The sequence below is a fragment of the Buteo buteo genome, chromosome 4 (assembly GCF_964188355.1).
Source record: "Buteo buteo chromosome 4, bButBut1.hap1.1, whole genome shotgun sequence".
Lineage (NCBI taxonomy): Eukaryota > Metazoa > Chordata > Aves > Accipitriformes > Accipitridae > Buteo > Buteo buteo.
This window is the reverse complement of record NC_134174.1, coordinates 32,562,440-32,581,521: the sequence shown is the minus strand read 5'-3', so window position 1 is coordinate 32,581,521 and position 19,082 is coordinate 32,562,440. Positions and strand designations below refer to the sequence as shown.

At 39.3% G+C, this 19,082-nt stretch overlaps 1 protein-coding gene across 1 annotated transcript in view; it reads right to left on the bottom strand.

The window, feature by feature from the left end:
• PCDH15 (protocadherin related 15) overlaps positions 1 to 19,082 on the bottom strand; it is a 711,887-nt gene that overhangs the window by 61,746 nt on the left and 631,059 nt on the right. The window contains exons 26-28 of the mRNA XM_075025448.1: positions 17,961 to 18,070; positions 16,797 to 16,937; positions 5,176 to 5,303 (exon numbers count right to left, since the gene is read on the bottom strand). Of these exons, the coding sequence (XP_074881549.1) occupies positions 5,176 to 5,303; positions 16,797 to 16,937; positions 17,961 to 18,070 (379 nt within the window). The remainder of the gene's footprint in view (positions 1 to 5,175; positions 5,304 to 16,796; positions 16,938 to 17,960; positions 18,071 to 19,082) is intronic.

Sequence of the window (19,082 nt, the reverse complement as noted above, 5' to 3'; positions counted from 1 at the left end):
CTGCTGAAGCCACAAACAGCTTTGACCTTGTGTTTTTAGGAGACAGGAAAAGTTTCAAGATGAGTCTTGGTTTTCTGTCATGATACTTTCCTCAAAAATGGATGCATGGATTAAAGGTAACGGAAACCAAACCACTATCTTGCACTTGGGCTTAACGTGAAATTCCAGACCCTGATCTTCAGATGTAAAAGGCTGAAGTAAACATAGGTACCCAGATGATGATTTGTTACCTCAAGCATTATGTACTTAACCCCCCCACTTTGCTTTTAATATAAATGAACTAGCAATGACCAGCTTCTTGCAATAAATCTGATCCCTGCTTTCAACCAACAATATCTCCTTCTACCACTCCAGAAAAAGGCGTTTCTCACTAACGGAGCCAGTGCTGGTGTTTCCAAAATTAGGGCTTCCTGAAGCAGCATCCTCCGCCAGCCTGCCAGAAGGCCCTTGTAGGGGAATTTTTATTGTACCCATTGAGGCAAATTAAAGACATATTTGTGCTTAAAATGTAAAAACACAATTAATGAATGTGATTTATTTTCTCTGAAAGTCTGCTATAATATGGTTAACTAGTAAATTATGCTATGAAAGTTGTGCTATACAAAACTTTTTGCTACTATACGAAGGCAATCAAATAGAGTGCCAAATGGCTGCCTGCCCTTAATGCTTCCAACACTTGGGCAAGTAGGTCACCTCAAAAAAGGAGAACTTTGTCATATTTTATCACTTTCACACAAGAAAATAAATGTAGGTGGTCACAATGTGAATTATCTTCATTCCTGACTTATCCATCCCTTTCCATGATCTATACCATCTTTATGGTATATAGCAGTTGCACAATTGACAAAAGAGTCATGAGAGATATATCAGCGTTAACTTGTATTTTTATGATATAAAAGCAGAAGATGGATCCTACCTCACCTCTGATCAAGTGCTTTTTTTTATCTTCTTATTCTCTCTTTGCTGAATTGGCTTCTCCTCATTTCTCTTCTAATATGCCCTACTGTTTTACAGACTTCAGTTTATCCCCTTTCCTGTGCAATTTCTTAAGCATCTCACCTCACTTAGAGAATCAAACTTTGGCAACCACCTCTACATATTGACAGCACAGTAAATGCCCTGGTACAAAACAATGTTATGGCTTATATTAGCCCTGTCCACAGATGCAGTAACTGACATGTCATTAGGAGTATGGCTATTCACATGAAGGGATACAAAAATAAGGGCCTTGGAGTTGGTATTAAACATACACACGCACAGAGTGACTGACAAAGAAAAGGTGGGCTGGGAATTTTCAAACAACTGACCTGACTATCTAAATCATCCGCTACTAACAGAAGTCTTCGACTTTTCAGGTTTTCAAGCAAAATCTGTCACTTATAGATAAAAATCAAGAGAAAAACCAAAGAAGCTAGGAATTAATCAACAGTCCCTGCTGTACCTCTAGAATGCCTAATTTTGTTTAATACAAGGAAAACACTGGCTCAAATTCAGAGTCCGTTCTTTTTTCGGTAACAACAATATTACACTTTAATTTAAAATAAACACTGTCTCCTTCCCTCAGGATAATGGAATTTACATAAGAAACGAATTAAAAGGTGAATGTCACTTCTACACATTTAGTACCTATTTATTGCTGGTATCTCCTTGAAGTACAGGGGAAAAAAAGGCAAGTTTAGGTCCCAGTGTGCAGAGAGTGTTGCATACTTTTCTACAATGGTGAATGTATGTCATTGCTGTGACAAATAACATGACACTATTCATAGTTAGAAAACGTTCATTCACTATGAGTCTCAATAACAATGATTTCAACCATCTACATTATGCAGTTTAATGTCTGCCAGTTGTAAAAAATATTCTGCTAGTCAATACCCCATGTTCCAAAGTTGTCGTCAGTGACAGGAAGAATGAGAATATGCCAAGAACATCAGTTTCTCTTCAAAATTACTCAGATGTCATTAAAAAATTTAGCAACTATTAATGAATGCAGAAGATGAAAGCAAATGCATTTAAACTCCTCCTAAGAACCTAGCTTCCCCATTAGAATAAAAATTTGAATAATTGCTACAGTGCAAGCTATGCATGTACTTTATTAATGTTCTTAAAAATTTCAACTTGGAAAACTACTCATTTAACTCTACTCACCTGAACTCTTCAAGAAAAAACATTACTTTGATTAATTCTTAAAACTAATTGGAATGGGTAGTATTTAACTAACAGAGCAATTACTTTTTTTTCTAAAGGACAGAAAATAGGCTAACTAGCACCGACTGCTGAAAATGCTTGGTGCTAGAACAATAAATTAAAGCCTGATTTTGTGCAACAAGCACTTCTTAACTGTTTCTAATTTTACTTTAACTAAGCACACAGTTATGTTTGATGCCATCCACTAGTAACAACTTCTGTCTCATACCTTGTTCTATTTTGCCTGTCAGCAAACTTGGGGAGAATTCTGTCATACGCTTTAACAGGAACAGGTTAGAGACATAGAATTGTAATTTCTTTCGTGTCCTCCTTTGATAGTCCTTTTCTGTCCTCTGATCACCATTTCTGAGTCAAATGTTTCTGAAGGGTAAAAGCAGATTCCCCTCTTCACCCCCAAATATCCCTTACCTGTATGCCTGCTCTTTTTCACACACTTCTTATCCCCTTGACTGACACACATGAATATCTGTGTCTAAGAAATCAGGAATGCCTCTTCAAAAGCCAGGTAGGATATCACAGCCTGTTCACATTTTTTATAATCAACTCAAAATGCAATTTTACATTTGTGTCTAGTGTTTCATTTACTTTCACACAGATAACACTCCTTTATCTAAGTAACTCTGCTATTCAGTATTCTTCATCTACTCCAGTATCTTTGTGTAGTACTGTTATCTTCAGCACTTCTAAAGTTCATGGATTTGACACAATTTTCAGTTTCCTATTTTTGAGTATGTTAGAGCTTCAGTTTAAGGTTTGTAGCCAGAAGCAATAACCAGCAAAATGCCTGGGAAAAAAAAAGATATTAACAAAAATATTACCCCTACCTTCAAAACTCTGCTCAGTCATGGTCTCAGATCACCCTAATAGCAACAATACTACTATTTCTTTAACTTGTGCATCTAGAATTTCCTTTTCATTGAATTGAGCAGATATCTGGTTATATGTCACTATTTTATATAGTATAGAAATCTGGTGTACCTTAAAACTTCAGTACAGAAGATGGAGGAAAAGAAACTGATGAAAGGAAATTCTGCAATTCTTTTCCTGGAAGTATTATTTCCAACACACAGTGTTGCTTTATTGCTCACTTTACAATTTCTTTAATCGCATAGAAATAAATCCTTACAGTAAACACAGGCATTGCACATGCTAGATGACTTTTCTGGACTTCATTTACGAAGCCTGAACTGAGTCTTCACAGTTGATAAAGCAGAGGTAAGTAAACATGCCTTCTGGGCTAATCACGCTTTCCAGTGACCAATGTGTATCTTTCATCTCCTCTCATCATAATTCCTCCCTACACTTTCCCCTTTATTCAAGATTGCTACTTCTTTTGAACTACTCAGTGTTCTAATAATGCTATGAGAGAAGTCGCACTGACTTTGACCTCCTAACTGATCTTATCTGATCTGGTTCTTCAGATTATCCTGTAGGTTGGGGATGCACAGGTCTTTCCATCAGGCAATGTTTCATGCTGGCTGTTGAACAGCATCCTTTGCTACGCCAGGAACACACTTGGGGCAAAGTGGTATTAAGGCTCCTTCACGTTTTTGCAGTTGGGAGACTAGCAAGCACAAGCTCAGCCTTAGTACCATCCCGGGGCAGCATGTAACGTGGAATTCCTCACCAGCCCCATTTAGTAGGTCTGTCCCTACCTGCTATGGCCTCAAACACAACCTGCCTCCAGAGAAAGCTGGGAAGAATTGGCATAGGGCAGATTTATACATTATGATGTTCCCTTTCTAAGCTATTTTCAGTAAATTCCCAGCTGTCTACCTGGACTGCTGCATGCATTTCTAGAAAAGACCAATATGGATACTCTGAGGACAAGAATTTGCCTATGATAAGCACTGTATAAAAAAAAAAAGAAAAAACAAATACTCTGAACTAGTTCACAAAGTAAACAAATATCATCCACAGAAGCTTCTACCCAATAGTCAATGCTTAACAATTTCCCACTTTTCTGCCATTTCTGGGCTTACTTTGGGAAGGACTGCCATGAAACAAAAAAGCAAGGGACAACTTTAATAAGCTCTGATATTCTCTATTTCATTCCTGGTACTCTAAACACATCATGAGGTCAAAGTAAAACTCTTAGCAGGTCATATTTCTGTGCCCTTTCATGCATAAGCTAGAATCAGCAACTTCAAAGCTATTATACTAACGCTTAAGGTGAAAAAAGATGCAGGAGGCCTGCTGAGGTAACAAAATAAGGGCAAAGGAAACAAGCTGACTTGGAAAGTCCTGGCAACTCAAGCTGTCTCTAGCACAAATGACTGCATCACAAAGCATTTTATAGAAAACAAGTAGCTTTATTCTAAGCTATTTTTATGTCTGATGTTAATTACATTTTATATATTATCTTTCCTTGAAATTTCTCTCTCTTTTAAAAAAAAAAATAATCTACGGACAGTCGATTTTACTCACAGTTGTGTCACTGTGCACAAACCTGAAACTGCTTTGCTGACCTGAAATAGAAACTGTTCATTCCTTTTCTAAAGCATAAACATGCTGCTGCCAAAGAAGTAGTCAGAAAAATTTAAGGTAAAAACCAGTGTTGAGCATAAAAGAATCCTCTAAATATTAACATGTCTAAAACAATAGCTACAAATCGTCAAATGAAAAATGAGCACATAAAATTCAAGAGAAATAAAACCTGTCTTTTAAGCTCAAAATCAACTTGCATCAGTAACTGCTGGAATACTGGGCCAATGCATGTCAGTCACACACACACACAAATGGAAACCATCACACTCATATTCATACTCAAACACTGACTTCATAAGAAGAATTACCCATTCTGTGCTCGCTATACTTGTTTGTAAGAAGAAACCACATGGAAATTAATGCCAGTGTCTGAGAAGCTCAAGCAGTTTTAGAAGAAACATATAACCTCCCGTGAAAAATCTAACCAGTGACTAAATATTTTCCCACTGCAAGTGAATGTTATTTAAAAAATTTCAGTCTTACCTTAACTTTAAGCACAGAAGAAAACATTTTGGCATCTTCAGACACTCCTCCAATGTACATTTTTTTGGTAAAGACAGGCACATGGTCATTTTCATCCTTCACTTCAATAAATACCTTGGCTGTATTACCTAAAAGAGGGAATGGAAAGTATACATAGACAGTTTTGCAATAAATCTTTAACACTTACTGGAGTTCATACATTTACAGCTCAAACAGATCATGTAAAATAAGTGTATAGATAATACTGTAAAAATAAATACATTAGAGATAATGACACATTTGGCATGAAAAGTATGAACCTGAGGGAAGTCAAGAGATTTCATGCATTATTTTTTTTTTTACCTACCTTTATTGTTTCTGCATTTGGCATTTTTTCTGAATGAATCTTGATTTAACTTGGAGCTCAAATTTGTGCCTTTATAGAAAATGATTCCTGTTATCTGTACACCTGCACTTTGCTGTTAGGGCTATCTGAATTTGCCTGTAAGCAAAAAGCTGCCATGGCTTTCTTTAGAAAGCAAGGTATTTGGGGAAAATATAAGAAAAGACCTGTAACCAATTTTTCAAATAAATAGAAAAGCACAAGAAAGAATATTGTACTTCAGTTACACAGATTTTGGTCACATTAAATCCTCACAAGTGTTATAAAGAGGTGACGAACAGGTGAAGTACATGAATAGTTACATTGCAAAGAGCAGCTTGCTTTATATATTTTAGTTATTACTAACTCCCATGCAAATACTTAATGGGTGATTCTGCCACGGTGTCTGTAAACTCACAAATGTCATACAATAGCTCTGGCTATGCAGCCTCAACACCTAATGAATTTACTGTGTTAATGGAATGCATGCCTAAGCCTGTCTTCATCACAAACCTGGTCGGGCCCATGGGAACTCAAGAAGTACTACTTCCCCCCTAGAGGTTCAACACAACTTCAAGCAAAATACTGCTGTTAATTTGCATTTTATTAAACAGTTACTGATCCATCCCACTGAACAATAAACATCTCCCTCCTTCTGCAAGAAAAAACATCTAGCAAAAACTGTGGACCTAGTGCAAAAAGAAGATTCAACTGCGCAGTAATCTATACCAACATCTGTTTCTCTCTTTCAGAATTGTATAATCCAGAAAGATTGCTGGAAATTATGATATCCAGTTCATTAAAACCACATTTTCAAGTGATAAATTGCCTCACTTCAGAGTTGGTTTTCCCAACTTGCTTCAGTGCCAGGGTAATTTAAATGTTGCACAGGTGCCATGCTGATTTGAGTTAGCTTCAAAATGCAGTCTCATTTAGAAAGACCTTAGTAGCTCTATCTTTAGGGTACCAAAAAATTAAACCCCAGACTATTTCTTAGACTGCCAAAGTCACCAAAGATATTCTGACTATCTGATGGTCCAACTGATGGGAAACAAATGAGGACTTCATAAACGTAACTGAAATCTGAGAAAAAACATTTCAAGTGCCATCCAATGCATTAGTACAGAGAGAAGGAAAAAAGAAAAAGGAAAGAAAAAAAGGAAATTACATTTCCTCAGAGGAATAATCAATTATTCACCTTCCACACTGATCCATGCAGATATATTAGACAACTTTTAGGTGCTGTTACTTCACGGGAAAATGATTTCATGACAAGCTCTTTTTACGGACGTGAAAAAAAAGCCATAATCCAACATCTGAATGTGTGTAATGTGGACATAATGGTCTGTTTGTAATCATCTCTAGTTTGCTTATGTTCATTTAAAAATAACGTTTCTTACCTTGACTACATTATTTATCACAGCGAAGAAAAATTTCAGTCAAAGAGGTTCTGTGAGGTCCTACGAATAGTCAAATCTCTCTCTTGTTAAACCAGATCCTCAATGTTTCTGGCTGCAATACTAAGTTACAGTTAGAATCTGCAGCCCTGTTGAGAAAAATGAGATCCCCAGGCAGGCTTTCTCACTGCAGCTACACCCTTTAGGGAAGAAGGCAATTGAAGCAGGATTACAGGCAATGTGTGTAAGTGACCTTGCCCTGCTGAGCTAATGAACAGTTATATCAATGGCTGGCACCAGTTTACTGCTGTAGGGAAGATCCTAATTGTATCACATTCGGTGCTGGTAGGACTAGGCATTTGCTAACCTGCACTGGCTCTCTCTAATGCAAATTAAACATCTTTTGCGTACTCCTCACTATCTTCATCATTTCAAGCCAGTTTTGGCGAGGTGGCTTAGCCTCGTGCAAAGTTTGCTTTGCAATTTGCTCAAAAACATTTGTTTAATTTGCTGGTAGTTCTCTGAGCTGCCAAAATGCTGATTTGTTCAGCAATGGTTGAATGCTTTGAAAATGAGAAATGAAAGTTATTACATTAAGCACAAAGCAAATTAAATATCCTGCATATATACAAACTAACATTAGCATCGTTAACATTAAATTAAACATACACCTTCATTTTATAAGCTGTGTATAAAAATCAGGCAGTAAGATACTTCATTCGTTCTGGCAGATGGAGGGGAACGTTGCATCTGTGAACTCCGCACTACCACGTGCTTTTTATCCGATTCCAGCCTACAGCTGGCTGTAGTGAACAACTCCCCGCCAGTTACAGAGGTTGCCTTATTCTCACATCAGAAAAGCCTAGAAGAAGCGCACATTAAAATCCCCGCGGTCATGTGTGTGAAGGTCACGTCAGACCCTTCGCCGTGGGGAATTGCCCACCAGCTCTGCTCGATTCAGTCGGATATCCCCTGCACGCAGGGCTCTGGTGCTCCTGTGTCCACCACCCCTGCACCTCCAGCACCCTGCCTGATTGAAAAGGCCACCCAACCTGAGCACGTTCTTACAGAGTCTGGTTTCGACTCTGGCATTAGACTCTTCTTTCCTTCATAATCCAAATTTGTTAACACTTTGTGTGTGCCTCTAGCCCTCTTTTCTGGTACCTGAATGGAGGCAACAGCATCCACTATATAACGTGCGCTGTTAGTTACTGACACTCTCGCAGGTAGGACAGTGAACGCCAAAGGACACCAACTTTCACACTCACCTTCCAGTGGGGAAATTTTGTATCCCGATGTATGTAAAACCTTGCTGCTTTGGTATTCTAGATCTGGAATCCAGCCCCAGTTACATTCCTTTTCATAAATTCCGGGAGTTGAAACCAGAGGTTACTCCTCCATGGCACTTCTTGTGAGACCTCGTGTAATCAAAGTATAATTCTTATTACTGTGACTGAACTACCTAAATAGCTGGCCAGGTGAAAGAAGAAAAAGCATCTTTCCCTGGACAAAGCAGAACAAGACTGCCAAGATGGCCAAAAAGAGCAGAGAAAAAAAACCCGATTAAGTGCTACAACTGCCTTCCTTCAGCTGTAAGGGAAGTGCTTCTCTGCACACAAAGTATGCAGATAATATTTGATAAGCAGTTTCTTTAGTTTTACTGCACATTTTTATAGCTAAGACACATTTATCATCTGGATTTTCCACAGCAATTAGTTCAACAGTCATGAAGGTCAAGTCAGCCTCCCAGACAACACACCGCGCAGAGGAAGTTTCTGCACTGCAATCTCCTGCAAGGTCTCCCATGTCCCATTTGCCTCCTCTCTTCTAGACCCCCCTGAGATGGGTTGCAGTGCACAGAGTATACAGAACTGCAGCTGCTTGTAAGTCATCTTCAACTTATAATAACCAAACATATTGCATGCACTGCTCCAGCTAAATAATCATTCCCAAGATGAGAAGATGAGGCATTTGGATCTTTCAGCTTCTGTGATTCACTTAAGGAGACTGAAAACATCCTGAAAGCTGCTCTAAAGGAAACCGGAGGATTCTCTGAAACACATAAAACTAGTAGATCACAAAAGACTAACAAAGAAAACAAAAACAACAACAAAAACTCCAGGGAGCTGGTCAGAACTAGTGTGCATTAGCATTTCCAGAAGTTTTTCCCAAATGTGCTTGTTGAAAACTCTTACCTGGTATCACCGCTTATCTAAGTAGTGCTAATAATGTGCCTGATTCATGTGAGCCTGGAGTTTCTCACCAGACTGCAGAAATTAAGTTGAACTAAAGCAATGCTTTTTGAACACTGGGACAGTGTCACCTACACTTTGAGTGTTAGCAGATTTGTTTTACATTATGCTTTCACCAATGATACTACACTTGTCTTCGATAATATGCCAAACCAGCCATTGATACAGCTGCTCTTCATCCATTGTTAATTTTAACATTAAAAAAATGCATCTAGCTTAAGTAGCGGCTGTTTGTTCTACAGTAGGTAACAGCAGATTTTTCTCTTTTAGTTCATTTTAATCAAACTGGGAATGAGAATTGTAATTCGTCAGGGTTCAATAGCACTTTGCTTTACTACTGTCTTACAAGTCTGTCGAGCAGGCTTTGTGCTTTGGCAGGTGAACTAAACTGAACTGCAGCTGCACTCAATCTCGCCTTACTAAATTTGGCAGAACCAAATAGGAATCAGCACCGAATATTTTTCCGTGGCATTTTGATCTAAATCAGCATGTGCCCATAAAGCCTGAAGAAGCACATCATATGCTGTAGCTGATCAAGAACAGTGCAAAAAGAAGCTTTGACGAGACGGAAGCAGCAACGTATTTGGAACAGCACTGATCCAAGGCCTGATTTAAATAAATATAAAACAACTTTTTCTACCAAATAATTAATTGAAAGGGAGCTCACATTTTATGCAGTCTCTCTAAAAGACATTGCTTTGTTGCCCAGAGAAATTTGAAGTTTGTCCCAGTGGCTTTTGGGGAAACTACCCCAGAGCTGTGTGGCAGGGGAGGCAGATTCGCAGCTCTTTAGGCTCCGCAGCATATTTTGTCCATCTGTCACGTTTCCCGGATTCAGGGACTGGCATGGCAGCCAACTTATAAAACACCATCAGAACAAACTTTTGCAACATGTTTGAAACTAAAAATGTAGGGCTACTTGAAAAGTCAATAGTACAGGGATACAGAATTCATTTTCATATTTAACTTAGAAAAACTATTGTTCCCAGTTATTTGGAGCAGTTGCAGAATTTTGGTTGCAAACCCAGTTTTATTCCTTTTCTCTTTATGATTCCCAAAGGTTTATTTTGTGATTAGAAAATCAAAAACATTACAGGAGAGACAGATCTGTTCTTTTACCATCCAACACCCACAACAAAGCCCTGCCTCACAGCTGGGATTACAGCAGCAATTTGACAACAGAAATGACCCTCCTCGGGGCAGTGCCTCTGCATACATCTGGGGAATTGGTATGCACCACTTCTTGCTTGGGGCTGTGCTAAAGGCAAAAAATAGTTCTAACTGAATGAATAAAACATGTAAATAATAAATTGAAAGGTACATTTTTGCTTAAAAATCTTTCCATACCAAAATAAAAACCATCTCTACCAAGATCACATATTCACACCTGGCAGTGAATGTAATATTTAGCACACCTGATTGAAATGAAAAAACATGGAAGTGTATTCCCGCCTCAGCTGGTCTAACACTCTTGAGATACCTTTCCTCTTGCTTGTTGAATTCTACCTCAAAGTTGATTTTTAATAAAAATTTGTGCTACTCTGAATTCTGCAGCACCCATGAGAGTTTGGAGGGATATCTTGTTTTAGTTCTCACCTGTAGCAGGCCGGATGCAAACACAAAGATGGCACTTGCCATTTCTGAAAAAGAAATCTGCTTATCAAGCCAGTGCAAGCACAACTGTAAAAAATAACAAATTCATTGCTTGCAGTGCTTTTCATTTCTTTTTAATTTCTCTTAAAAGACAGTAAAACCAACCATGTGGTTCTGTCATTATTCTTGCATCTTTAGGAATGTGAAATACACACTCGCTGCTCTTCCCTTCCCTACTCTTTAATTAGAGCCAATCAAGTCAGCAAGAGTGTAAGCAAAAATAAAAAAATGAGGATGCAGGAGACATGACAGTGGGACTACAAGTGATGCCAGAGTTTCCTAATGAAGATGCAGGTGACAAGATCAGAGGTGTAGGGGGGAGTTCCACTGCATTTACAAGTCCTTCACACAAGAAACTCCCCTTTTCACCCCTGCCAAGAAGACATGACTTACCTGGGAGGCATAGGCATCTCACAGTCAGTCTCAGACATTCAAAACAAGACAAAATCTACAGTAGAGCAACCTGCAGTCAAAAATACTCCCTCTGGCCTCCCCCTCAGCAACTGATTGAGCAGAAGCTGTTAACACAGGTAACTTCTAATGAAGACAAACCTTTCATTGGGCACTGTGCCAACTGGTAACACCTTCGCTTGTAAGGTTTAATTTTTAAACAATCTGTTTGCATCCATGTCCAGTTGCAGACAGACGCCAAAACAGCCTGGAGGCTACCTTGCTGAGCAGCCATGGAGGACAGGTGAAGCTATGCACAGAAGGCAACGATAAGTCAAGATAAGAGAGCAAATGACAACTGTTATTGGCAGCAGTTCAGTGAGGGACAGCGCGGTAGCAGGCTGAAAGGGTCATACGTACAGAGCTGGGGAATGAAAAGATGCGCTCTTCTCAGGTGCTGGAAACTGAACACTGGAAAACATGAGACTGAATCCTCCATTTCTGTACTGGGAGGAATTTGGAGGTCCCTTTTGTCTGTGGTGTTCAAATGCAAATATATTCTGACTCTCTTGTAAATATACCCTTCTCTCCAGATCAAAGTGGGAAGCCTTGGTGTCTCCCATCCCAGTGCACGTTTCGTCTGTCTGGCACAGGGATCAGATGCCCACTAATCCTTTGATTCTTAAAACTGGGACCATGTTCACTTTAGTGGTAAAACACTCTCTTCACCCTTTCTTGTGTATACCGCTCCACTGCTCGCTCTCGCTTGCGTTTAGGCAGCACTTTCTCTTTGCTGCTCCCTCCGATTTCCTGTAAACCTGTCTGTTTCCTCCTGTCCCTTCCTCCCTTGCCACAACAAGGTTATTGCTCTGACTGCATTTCCCTGGGTATCAGACTGCAGGACAGCGAGATGCAGATGAAAACTTTGCAAACAGCTGACAGTGCTCAAATGAGGTAAAAGATGACATTTCTCCTGTTCTTGTTCAAGAAGTACTTTCTGGTTTAGTAAGTGATTAATTGTACTGATACAGTCCCTTCAGCTCACTAATTCACAGCTCCTTCTGGGAGGAAGAAGCTACTCACTCTGTGATAGATTACAGAGCAGCACCTTCCAATTGCAGAACACATCCTGCCACACACAGTTCTATGATGTTCCCCTTGCATATCAGTTTTTCTTTTTTTCATCTTATCCACTGAGAGAGAACTAAAAGCTTCTATCTGGAAGCTCATAATCACAATCCTACAGTATACCACTGGACTACAGTCTATTGTGATAGACAACCTAAGAAGCAAAGACCAGACAGAAAAAAAACCAAAACCCAGGCTGCTCAATTTAAATGAATTGGAGAATCCATTAATACTGAAGGTCTGTCGAGGCTCAGCATCACCAGTTGCTGATTCCTCAAGCCAGAATTCCAACCTTTTAATCCACTATCATCAGAAAACCTAACTCTTCTTCCATTCAAATGAAGTAAAAATGCACTGCAATTTCATATTATAAAGTTTCAGTTAAAGTAACTCATTGAAGGAGTTCGATTCCACTGAAAGTGACAGTGTGATTTTGCATGATTTAGTATCGTATTTTAAAAACCCAGTTTAAGTCACCAATTTTATGTTCTCATACTCCAAAGGACATCTCAATTTACTTTCTCTCCTCATTTATTTATTCGGCTATTACTATGCTATCAGTCGGCACTATCACTGAATGACAAGCTTAGTTACACTTAATGCAGTATCATCCACTTTTCCACTGCACAGATGAAAACTCAAACTCCTACTTCTATGTAATTATCTTCTGTAATACCATACAGTTAAAAAACAATTTGGTACCTAGCTTCTGAGCTTTGTAAAATTCAGCACTGTTTTGTGGCTAGGCAGTTCATCAGTGCTGTATTATCTAGCTCCAGAAGGACTCATCATTGCAGCTCCAGAGTAGGTCATCAATTCACTGCCAGCAAATTCTCCATAACAGTTCACCAATTCAGTGGTATCTAACACCAGAACTGGCAGCAATTTGTTGCCATTGAGTGTCAGAGTGGTGTATTCATTCAACGTCACATAATTCTAGAGAAGTGCATTCAAAATCACCTATCTCCAAAGTATTTCATCATTTCAATGTCACCAAAGTCTGCAGTGGTGCATTAATTCTGCCTCATCTCCTTCCACTGCAGTTCGTCAATTCAGTGCCCCAAAACTCAGAAGTAGTAATTAATCTGATTAAAGCTCATCAAGAAAGAAAAAGGTGCCAAGAAAATGGAAAGACGTACATCATACAAATGTAGGAATCAAACCTAGAGGTCAAGGGATCTCCATTACAAAGACATGATTTAGTTAGCCAGATACTTATAAAGCATTTTATGAATATACATCTACCGAATTCTTTAGCTATCCATCCAGCACAGTGCATATGCAAAACCTAATACATGCTGTATACTCATGGACATCCAAACACATACAGGAAGCGCACGTCTTCCTTTAAATTGGACCAAATTCAAACTCCAGTCATTATCAAGTATCCCTGAATAAAATAATTCAGCTATCACCTTTTTAAAACTGCTGCCCAGTTGGGAGAACTGCTCTAGTGCAGACTGTGAGTCGGAAGAGGGAATCAGAGGCCACTGCTTCCCTGACCGGTGAGGTCTGCCCAAAGACCTCTGCTGGAACCTGCTGACTCCCTCGTCTGTTCATCCATGTCAGAGAAAGATATGAAAAGAGATGTATGCTGCATGGAAGCCTTATCTCCTCACTGCATATGGCCTGGCCACATTTTGCAGAATATAATCTTAACTGCACCTCTCCCAGACACAAAGAAACGCAGTCAACTGGCACTAGCTCTCTCTTTCTCTCCCTCTCCAGATACATCATCGATGGTGGCTATAACAGCATATAGAATCTTACACTGGTGTTAATACAATTAAAATTCTGACCACTGAATAATCCCTACACGTTTCACCATGCACACTCTCAATTCTTTCTTAAAGAAGAAGAAATATCCATGATAATACATGCTCAATTTCCAAAAATCTTCTGCTGGTTACGTGGGTAGTATTGGAAAGCCTGATGAATGTATTTTAACTGCCACCCCCTGTACAATGTCTCAGGCTATAGTCTATTGCCCAATTTTATGGCATGTTCCCAAATACTGAAGCCCATTAAGTCTAATATCTTTAAGAACTTTACAAACCCGTAAAGCAAATTTTCATGAAGTACCAATTTCAGTATTGCAGGCAGGTTCTACAGTAGTATGTTAGTACGGAAGAAACAGACTTGCACCCTGTTTAATTTACTATCCTGAAAATCTGAATTTTGATCTGTAATCTATACACTAATTATAGAAAAAGGACAGCAGAATTAGCCCAGTTAGTTAAGCGTGGCCCTTCCTTTGTAACCCTCAGACTATTAATTCTGTGGATTACAACCTGCAGCATGGGAAAGATTCTGTCTGTCATGGAACAACTTTGTCACCTTTGACAATAATGGGGTGGTACTTTGCCTCTCTGCCTGCCAGTATGCCAGCCAAAAAGCCCTAAGTAGCACAAGTAAAAAGCTGACACAGCTCACTTCTCCCTGCAGCAAAGGAAAAAAAGGGATGACACTGTGCTCTGAGTCCTAATTTGCCCAGTGCTCTCTGTGCCTGGACACAGGCACAATGAATTATCTCCTACTCAGGGCAGGTGGAAAGGTGACAGTCTAACATTAGTGGCAGATGAAAGACTGATGGAATTTTTTTTGCCCCTGGCTTGCCATGCAGACCTCCTTGGTAACAGAGATCAAAACAAAGTCCGTGGCAGCACAATCCCCACAGCATCGTACTGCCAGTAATGCCTTAAAAGACACACTTGAACTAAAATAGCTCATTTATTACTGGAGGCTTCCAAAAATCATAAGAGGGTTTTACTATGTACACACTTTGATAAGTGCCCAAATCTCACTGATGTTTAGGAACAGTCTGGTACTGGCATTTGTTTTATGGTATCTGCCCCCACCCATTTTCCTGGATTGACAAATAACTAAATATTGTTTACCTGCATGAAACTGAAGTCTGATGTAAATTTGAACTCTATTTGTATTTCATGGTTTCAAAATACCAATGTCCTTTTTTGGTGAATGTCCTTTTTTGAATGAATTATACACGCAGATCAATAAACAGCAGGTACCCAAAGCCTGACCTCCTGGGGATTCCTCAGCTCCCACAGGGGCGAATGCAATGAGATGGTGCAGCAGCACCTCTTGGACCGACATATATAAATGAAAGAGGCTGAAGTTTTCCCCTCAACCAGTTAGTTCATGGGAGTGTTTTCGGTTAGGATGAGCCTGCTTTTTTCCAGTGCTAAAGATTTGCTCTATGATTAACACTTGTGGAAGTGCAGAGGAGAAAAAGCTCCAGCACCTGCAACAGATCTGGCTCACAGCTCATACTGGAATAACTGTGACTGCAGAACAATGACTTGAAATAAACTTACATTCAATTTGAAAGGAAAGGAGGTAATATTTTCATAGCCCATAGACAAACATTCAGTTCCTCACTGCCCTTTTCTCATTGCAACAGTTCACCATCCTAGGCTTATTTTCATTGCATCCATGATGCTCCTTAGCTAGAGCAGGGAAAAACTAAGACTCACAGACCAAAAATACAGAATTAAAAAAAAAAATAGAGACAACAAACACGGTCTGTGTAAAAACATGTACCAAAATACTTTTTGGTACAAGGTTTGTTTTTTTTTAACTAGGGCCTAACTGTGGCTTAAATAGGAAGTTGTGTAGGATGGGATAGGACACTAAGTGAGCCAGATGTTTGAAAGCCAGCCTTTCCAGACTTTTTTCCTTACAGGGAAGATGATAAAAATCATCGAAAGACCTTTCAAATTACTTTTCTTAGAACAAGAAAACCATTAAAGAGAAAAAGAAAACCCTCACTGTGAGACAAAGCCAAAGCAAAAGAGTTTGTAAACAAACCCCTTCCTGCCTAGAGATCCTGCAAAGAACCTTGTCTTTGTCACAGCAGGTCCTTGCCTCCAGTTTGCTCTCCATCAGGGTTGCAATAAACTCTACGCAGACCCTGAGGGGTGCTGAAGGAGTCTTTTTCTCCTTGTCACCCTTGCTGTGTATCTGTTCCCCATTCCTCTCAGTAGTGTCCCAACATTTGCTGTAATGTTACCAGCCCAGCAGGGAGGAAGCCTGTATTTGGCCTGTATAATGTGTTTATGAAAAAGTAACTGTGACATTCCATCACAAAAAGCCCTAATTACACTGAAAACGTTCAATTTGTGCCATCAACTCTCTGTTTATATATAAACATGACTTTTGTCTGTATCAGTAAGGCTTACAACTGTGTAACATCAGACATGATTTGTGAGGATTTAGCTCAAGACTGATCAGCTCCACATATGGAAGGCAAGCATCGAGATCCACAAATGCACTCTCTGCTGCTCACATACCATCACCACCCTTGTATTTCTGATAACAAAACAAGGTCACTAGCTAGAGTGGAGTTATCAATATCCTCAAAAAATAACAATACATACGCATATTAGAAAGATATTTAGAAATAAGGATTTTTAAACTTACTTTTGGAAGGGACACGCAGATTGGATCGTACCACTTGTAAAGAGTCTGCTTGAACTCGAAGCTCATAACTTTTCACACTTTCATAATCCAGATACTTTTTAACTGAGATCACGCCTGTTCTGTTATTAATAGCAAAGACATCTGAAATCCAGCAAAAACAGAAGTAACTTTCTAAGATGCAAACCCACTTTTCTTTAATGCCTAAGTGCTTCAATTTTGGTGATGACACTATTCTCTGACAGTGTCTTCAGAAAGTTGTTCCCATTCCTCCCTCAGGCCTCTAAAAGCCCATGTGACTCCTCTTTGAAGCTGTCTTCAAAGGAGCACAGCACCTGAATCTGACCTGGTACTAGAATGACCAACTTGAGGACATGCTGGCAAGAGCAGACAAGACAAACAGTCCACTCTCACAAAAAGGAGGATGGGATGGGGAATTCTTCCACATCCCTCCAAATAATTTAGCGTAACTTTGCTTAGAGATTTCAAGGTGGATCGCAGAGGATACCCAAGAAGGATGCAAATGCAGGAATGGCATTTTGTTTAAATATCAGGCTCTAATCTAATACTTGTGGCTACAGCATGGCAAAGTCTATAGTGCCTTAAAACAGATTTCTAAGCGAGAAGTACAACTCATAGAATCATAGAATGGTTTGGGTTGGAAGGGACCTTAAAGATCATCTAGTTCCACCCCTCCCGCCATGGGCAGGGACACCTTCCGCTAGACCAGGTTGCTCAAAGCCCCATCCAACCTGGCCTTGAATAATTCCAGGGACGGGGCATCCACCACCTCTCTGGGCAACCTGTACCAGTGCCTCACCACCCTCACAGTGAAGAATTTCTTCCTAATATCTAACTAAACAAATCAACTCCATCAAAGCTATTTATAGTCTTATTTCAATATGTCATGGATTCACACTGTGTGGCACCAATGTGAATTTTTGCATCAGTGAGAATTTGATTGTGGTTTAATTTTTATTGTAATTCTGCTAATTAATCTGATCTTCAGCTGATCTCTCAAGGCTTGATAATGGCAGTCCCTCCTGCTAGTACAGATGAGGCGGGATTTCACCTCAGCAGCTTTATTTCTAATCACTACTTCTTGAAGACTTCTGATGCATGCACTAGGCTCACCATAACCACTAAGACCAAAATATTAGTCCTTACCCTCTTCATTTCCTGAAACAATTGAATACACAATTGTCTGGTTCAAGGCGGCCGCTGTAACAACTGTAACCACAGTTCCTTTTGGTGCACTTTCACTCACTGGCGGGGGTCTGCAGAATTGAACAAAAGTATTTGTGTTATCTTCCAGTTGCCTGAACAGCAGATTATTGAAACGTATTCCTCAGGTTAGCAGTTTCATCCATCTATTAGGCTGCCAAAGTGAGAGGATCTGCTATTACAGAAAGGCATATTAAAAAGGCAAAGGTTTAACCTTTGCCTCTGCAAATGCAAAAAACAGTAAGATGTCTAACTGACAAGAGGTGACAATATAAAGATGGTTCTTTGACATGAGAAATGGAAAAGCAGGGAATAATGAGTAGAAAATAACAGAAAGACAAGAACTACCGCAGACTGATAAACTGCAAGTAAAATTTAGAACTTAACAGCTCTTTTATAATACTCACCTCTACTAAGAAAACTCAGTAATCTATGAGAAATGCATGCAGGAAAACTCATGCATGGGTAAGCCTCTATTATTTGAACAGTAAGCACTTTAAAGTCACTTCCACAGGAATTTCTACTCTTCAGAAAGATCAAAAAATGTTCCTGCCAACCCATTTTGGTACTAAAAACCACGATGCTTTTCAGCAAATCAACTGCAACCCACGTATACATACACATCTTTTAAGCATTCAGTAAATTGTTTCTGATTCACTGAGCACCATTTCGTGTAAAGAAAGAAAAAGAAAAAAGATTACACTACTAACACATTGGTATCTCATGTTCTTCATACCCTACACACTGAAAACTGAGCATCTCATATTCAGCATACTTTCATCATGTATAAATTATGAGTTTCCTCCTGAAAGGCAGCAAAGAATTACTTCACTCTTTCTCTTTTGTTGTTCAAATGCTCTCTCCTCAGAAAATGTGATGAGTAACATTTTGAGATGCTGTCTTCTCAAGGAAACTCTAACTACTTCAGAATGTACAAAGAGTCCATGCTAATGTATTTAAAACAGCGATCTAAATTTCAACAAGGCGAAGTGAGACTCTGAGCTAATCTCAAATCAAATATTCAGATTTTCATCACAGCAAGTAAAGACTGAATTCATGCTTAAA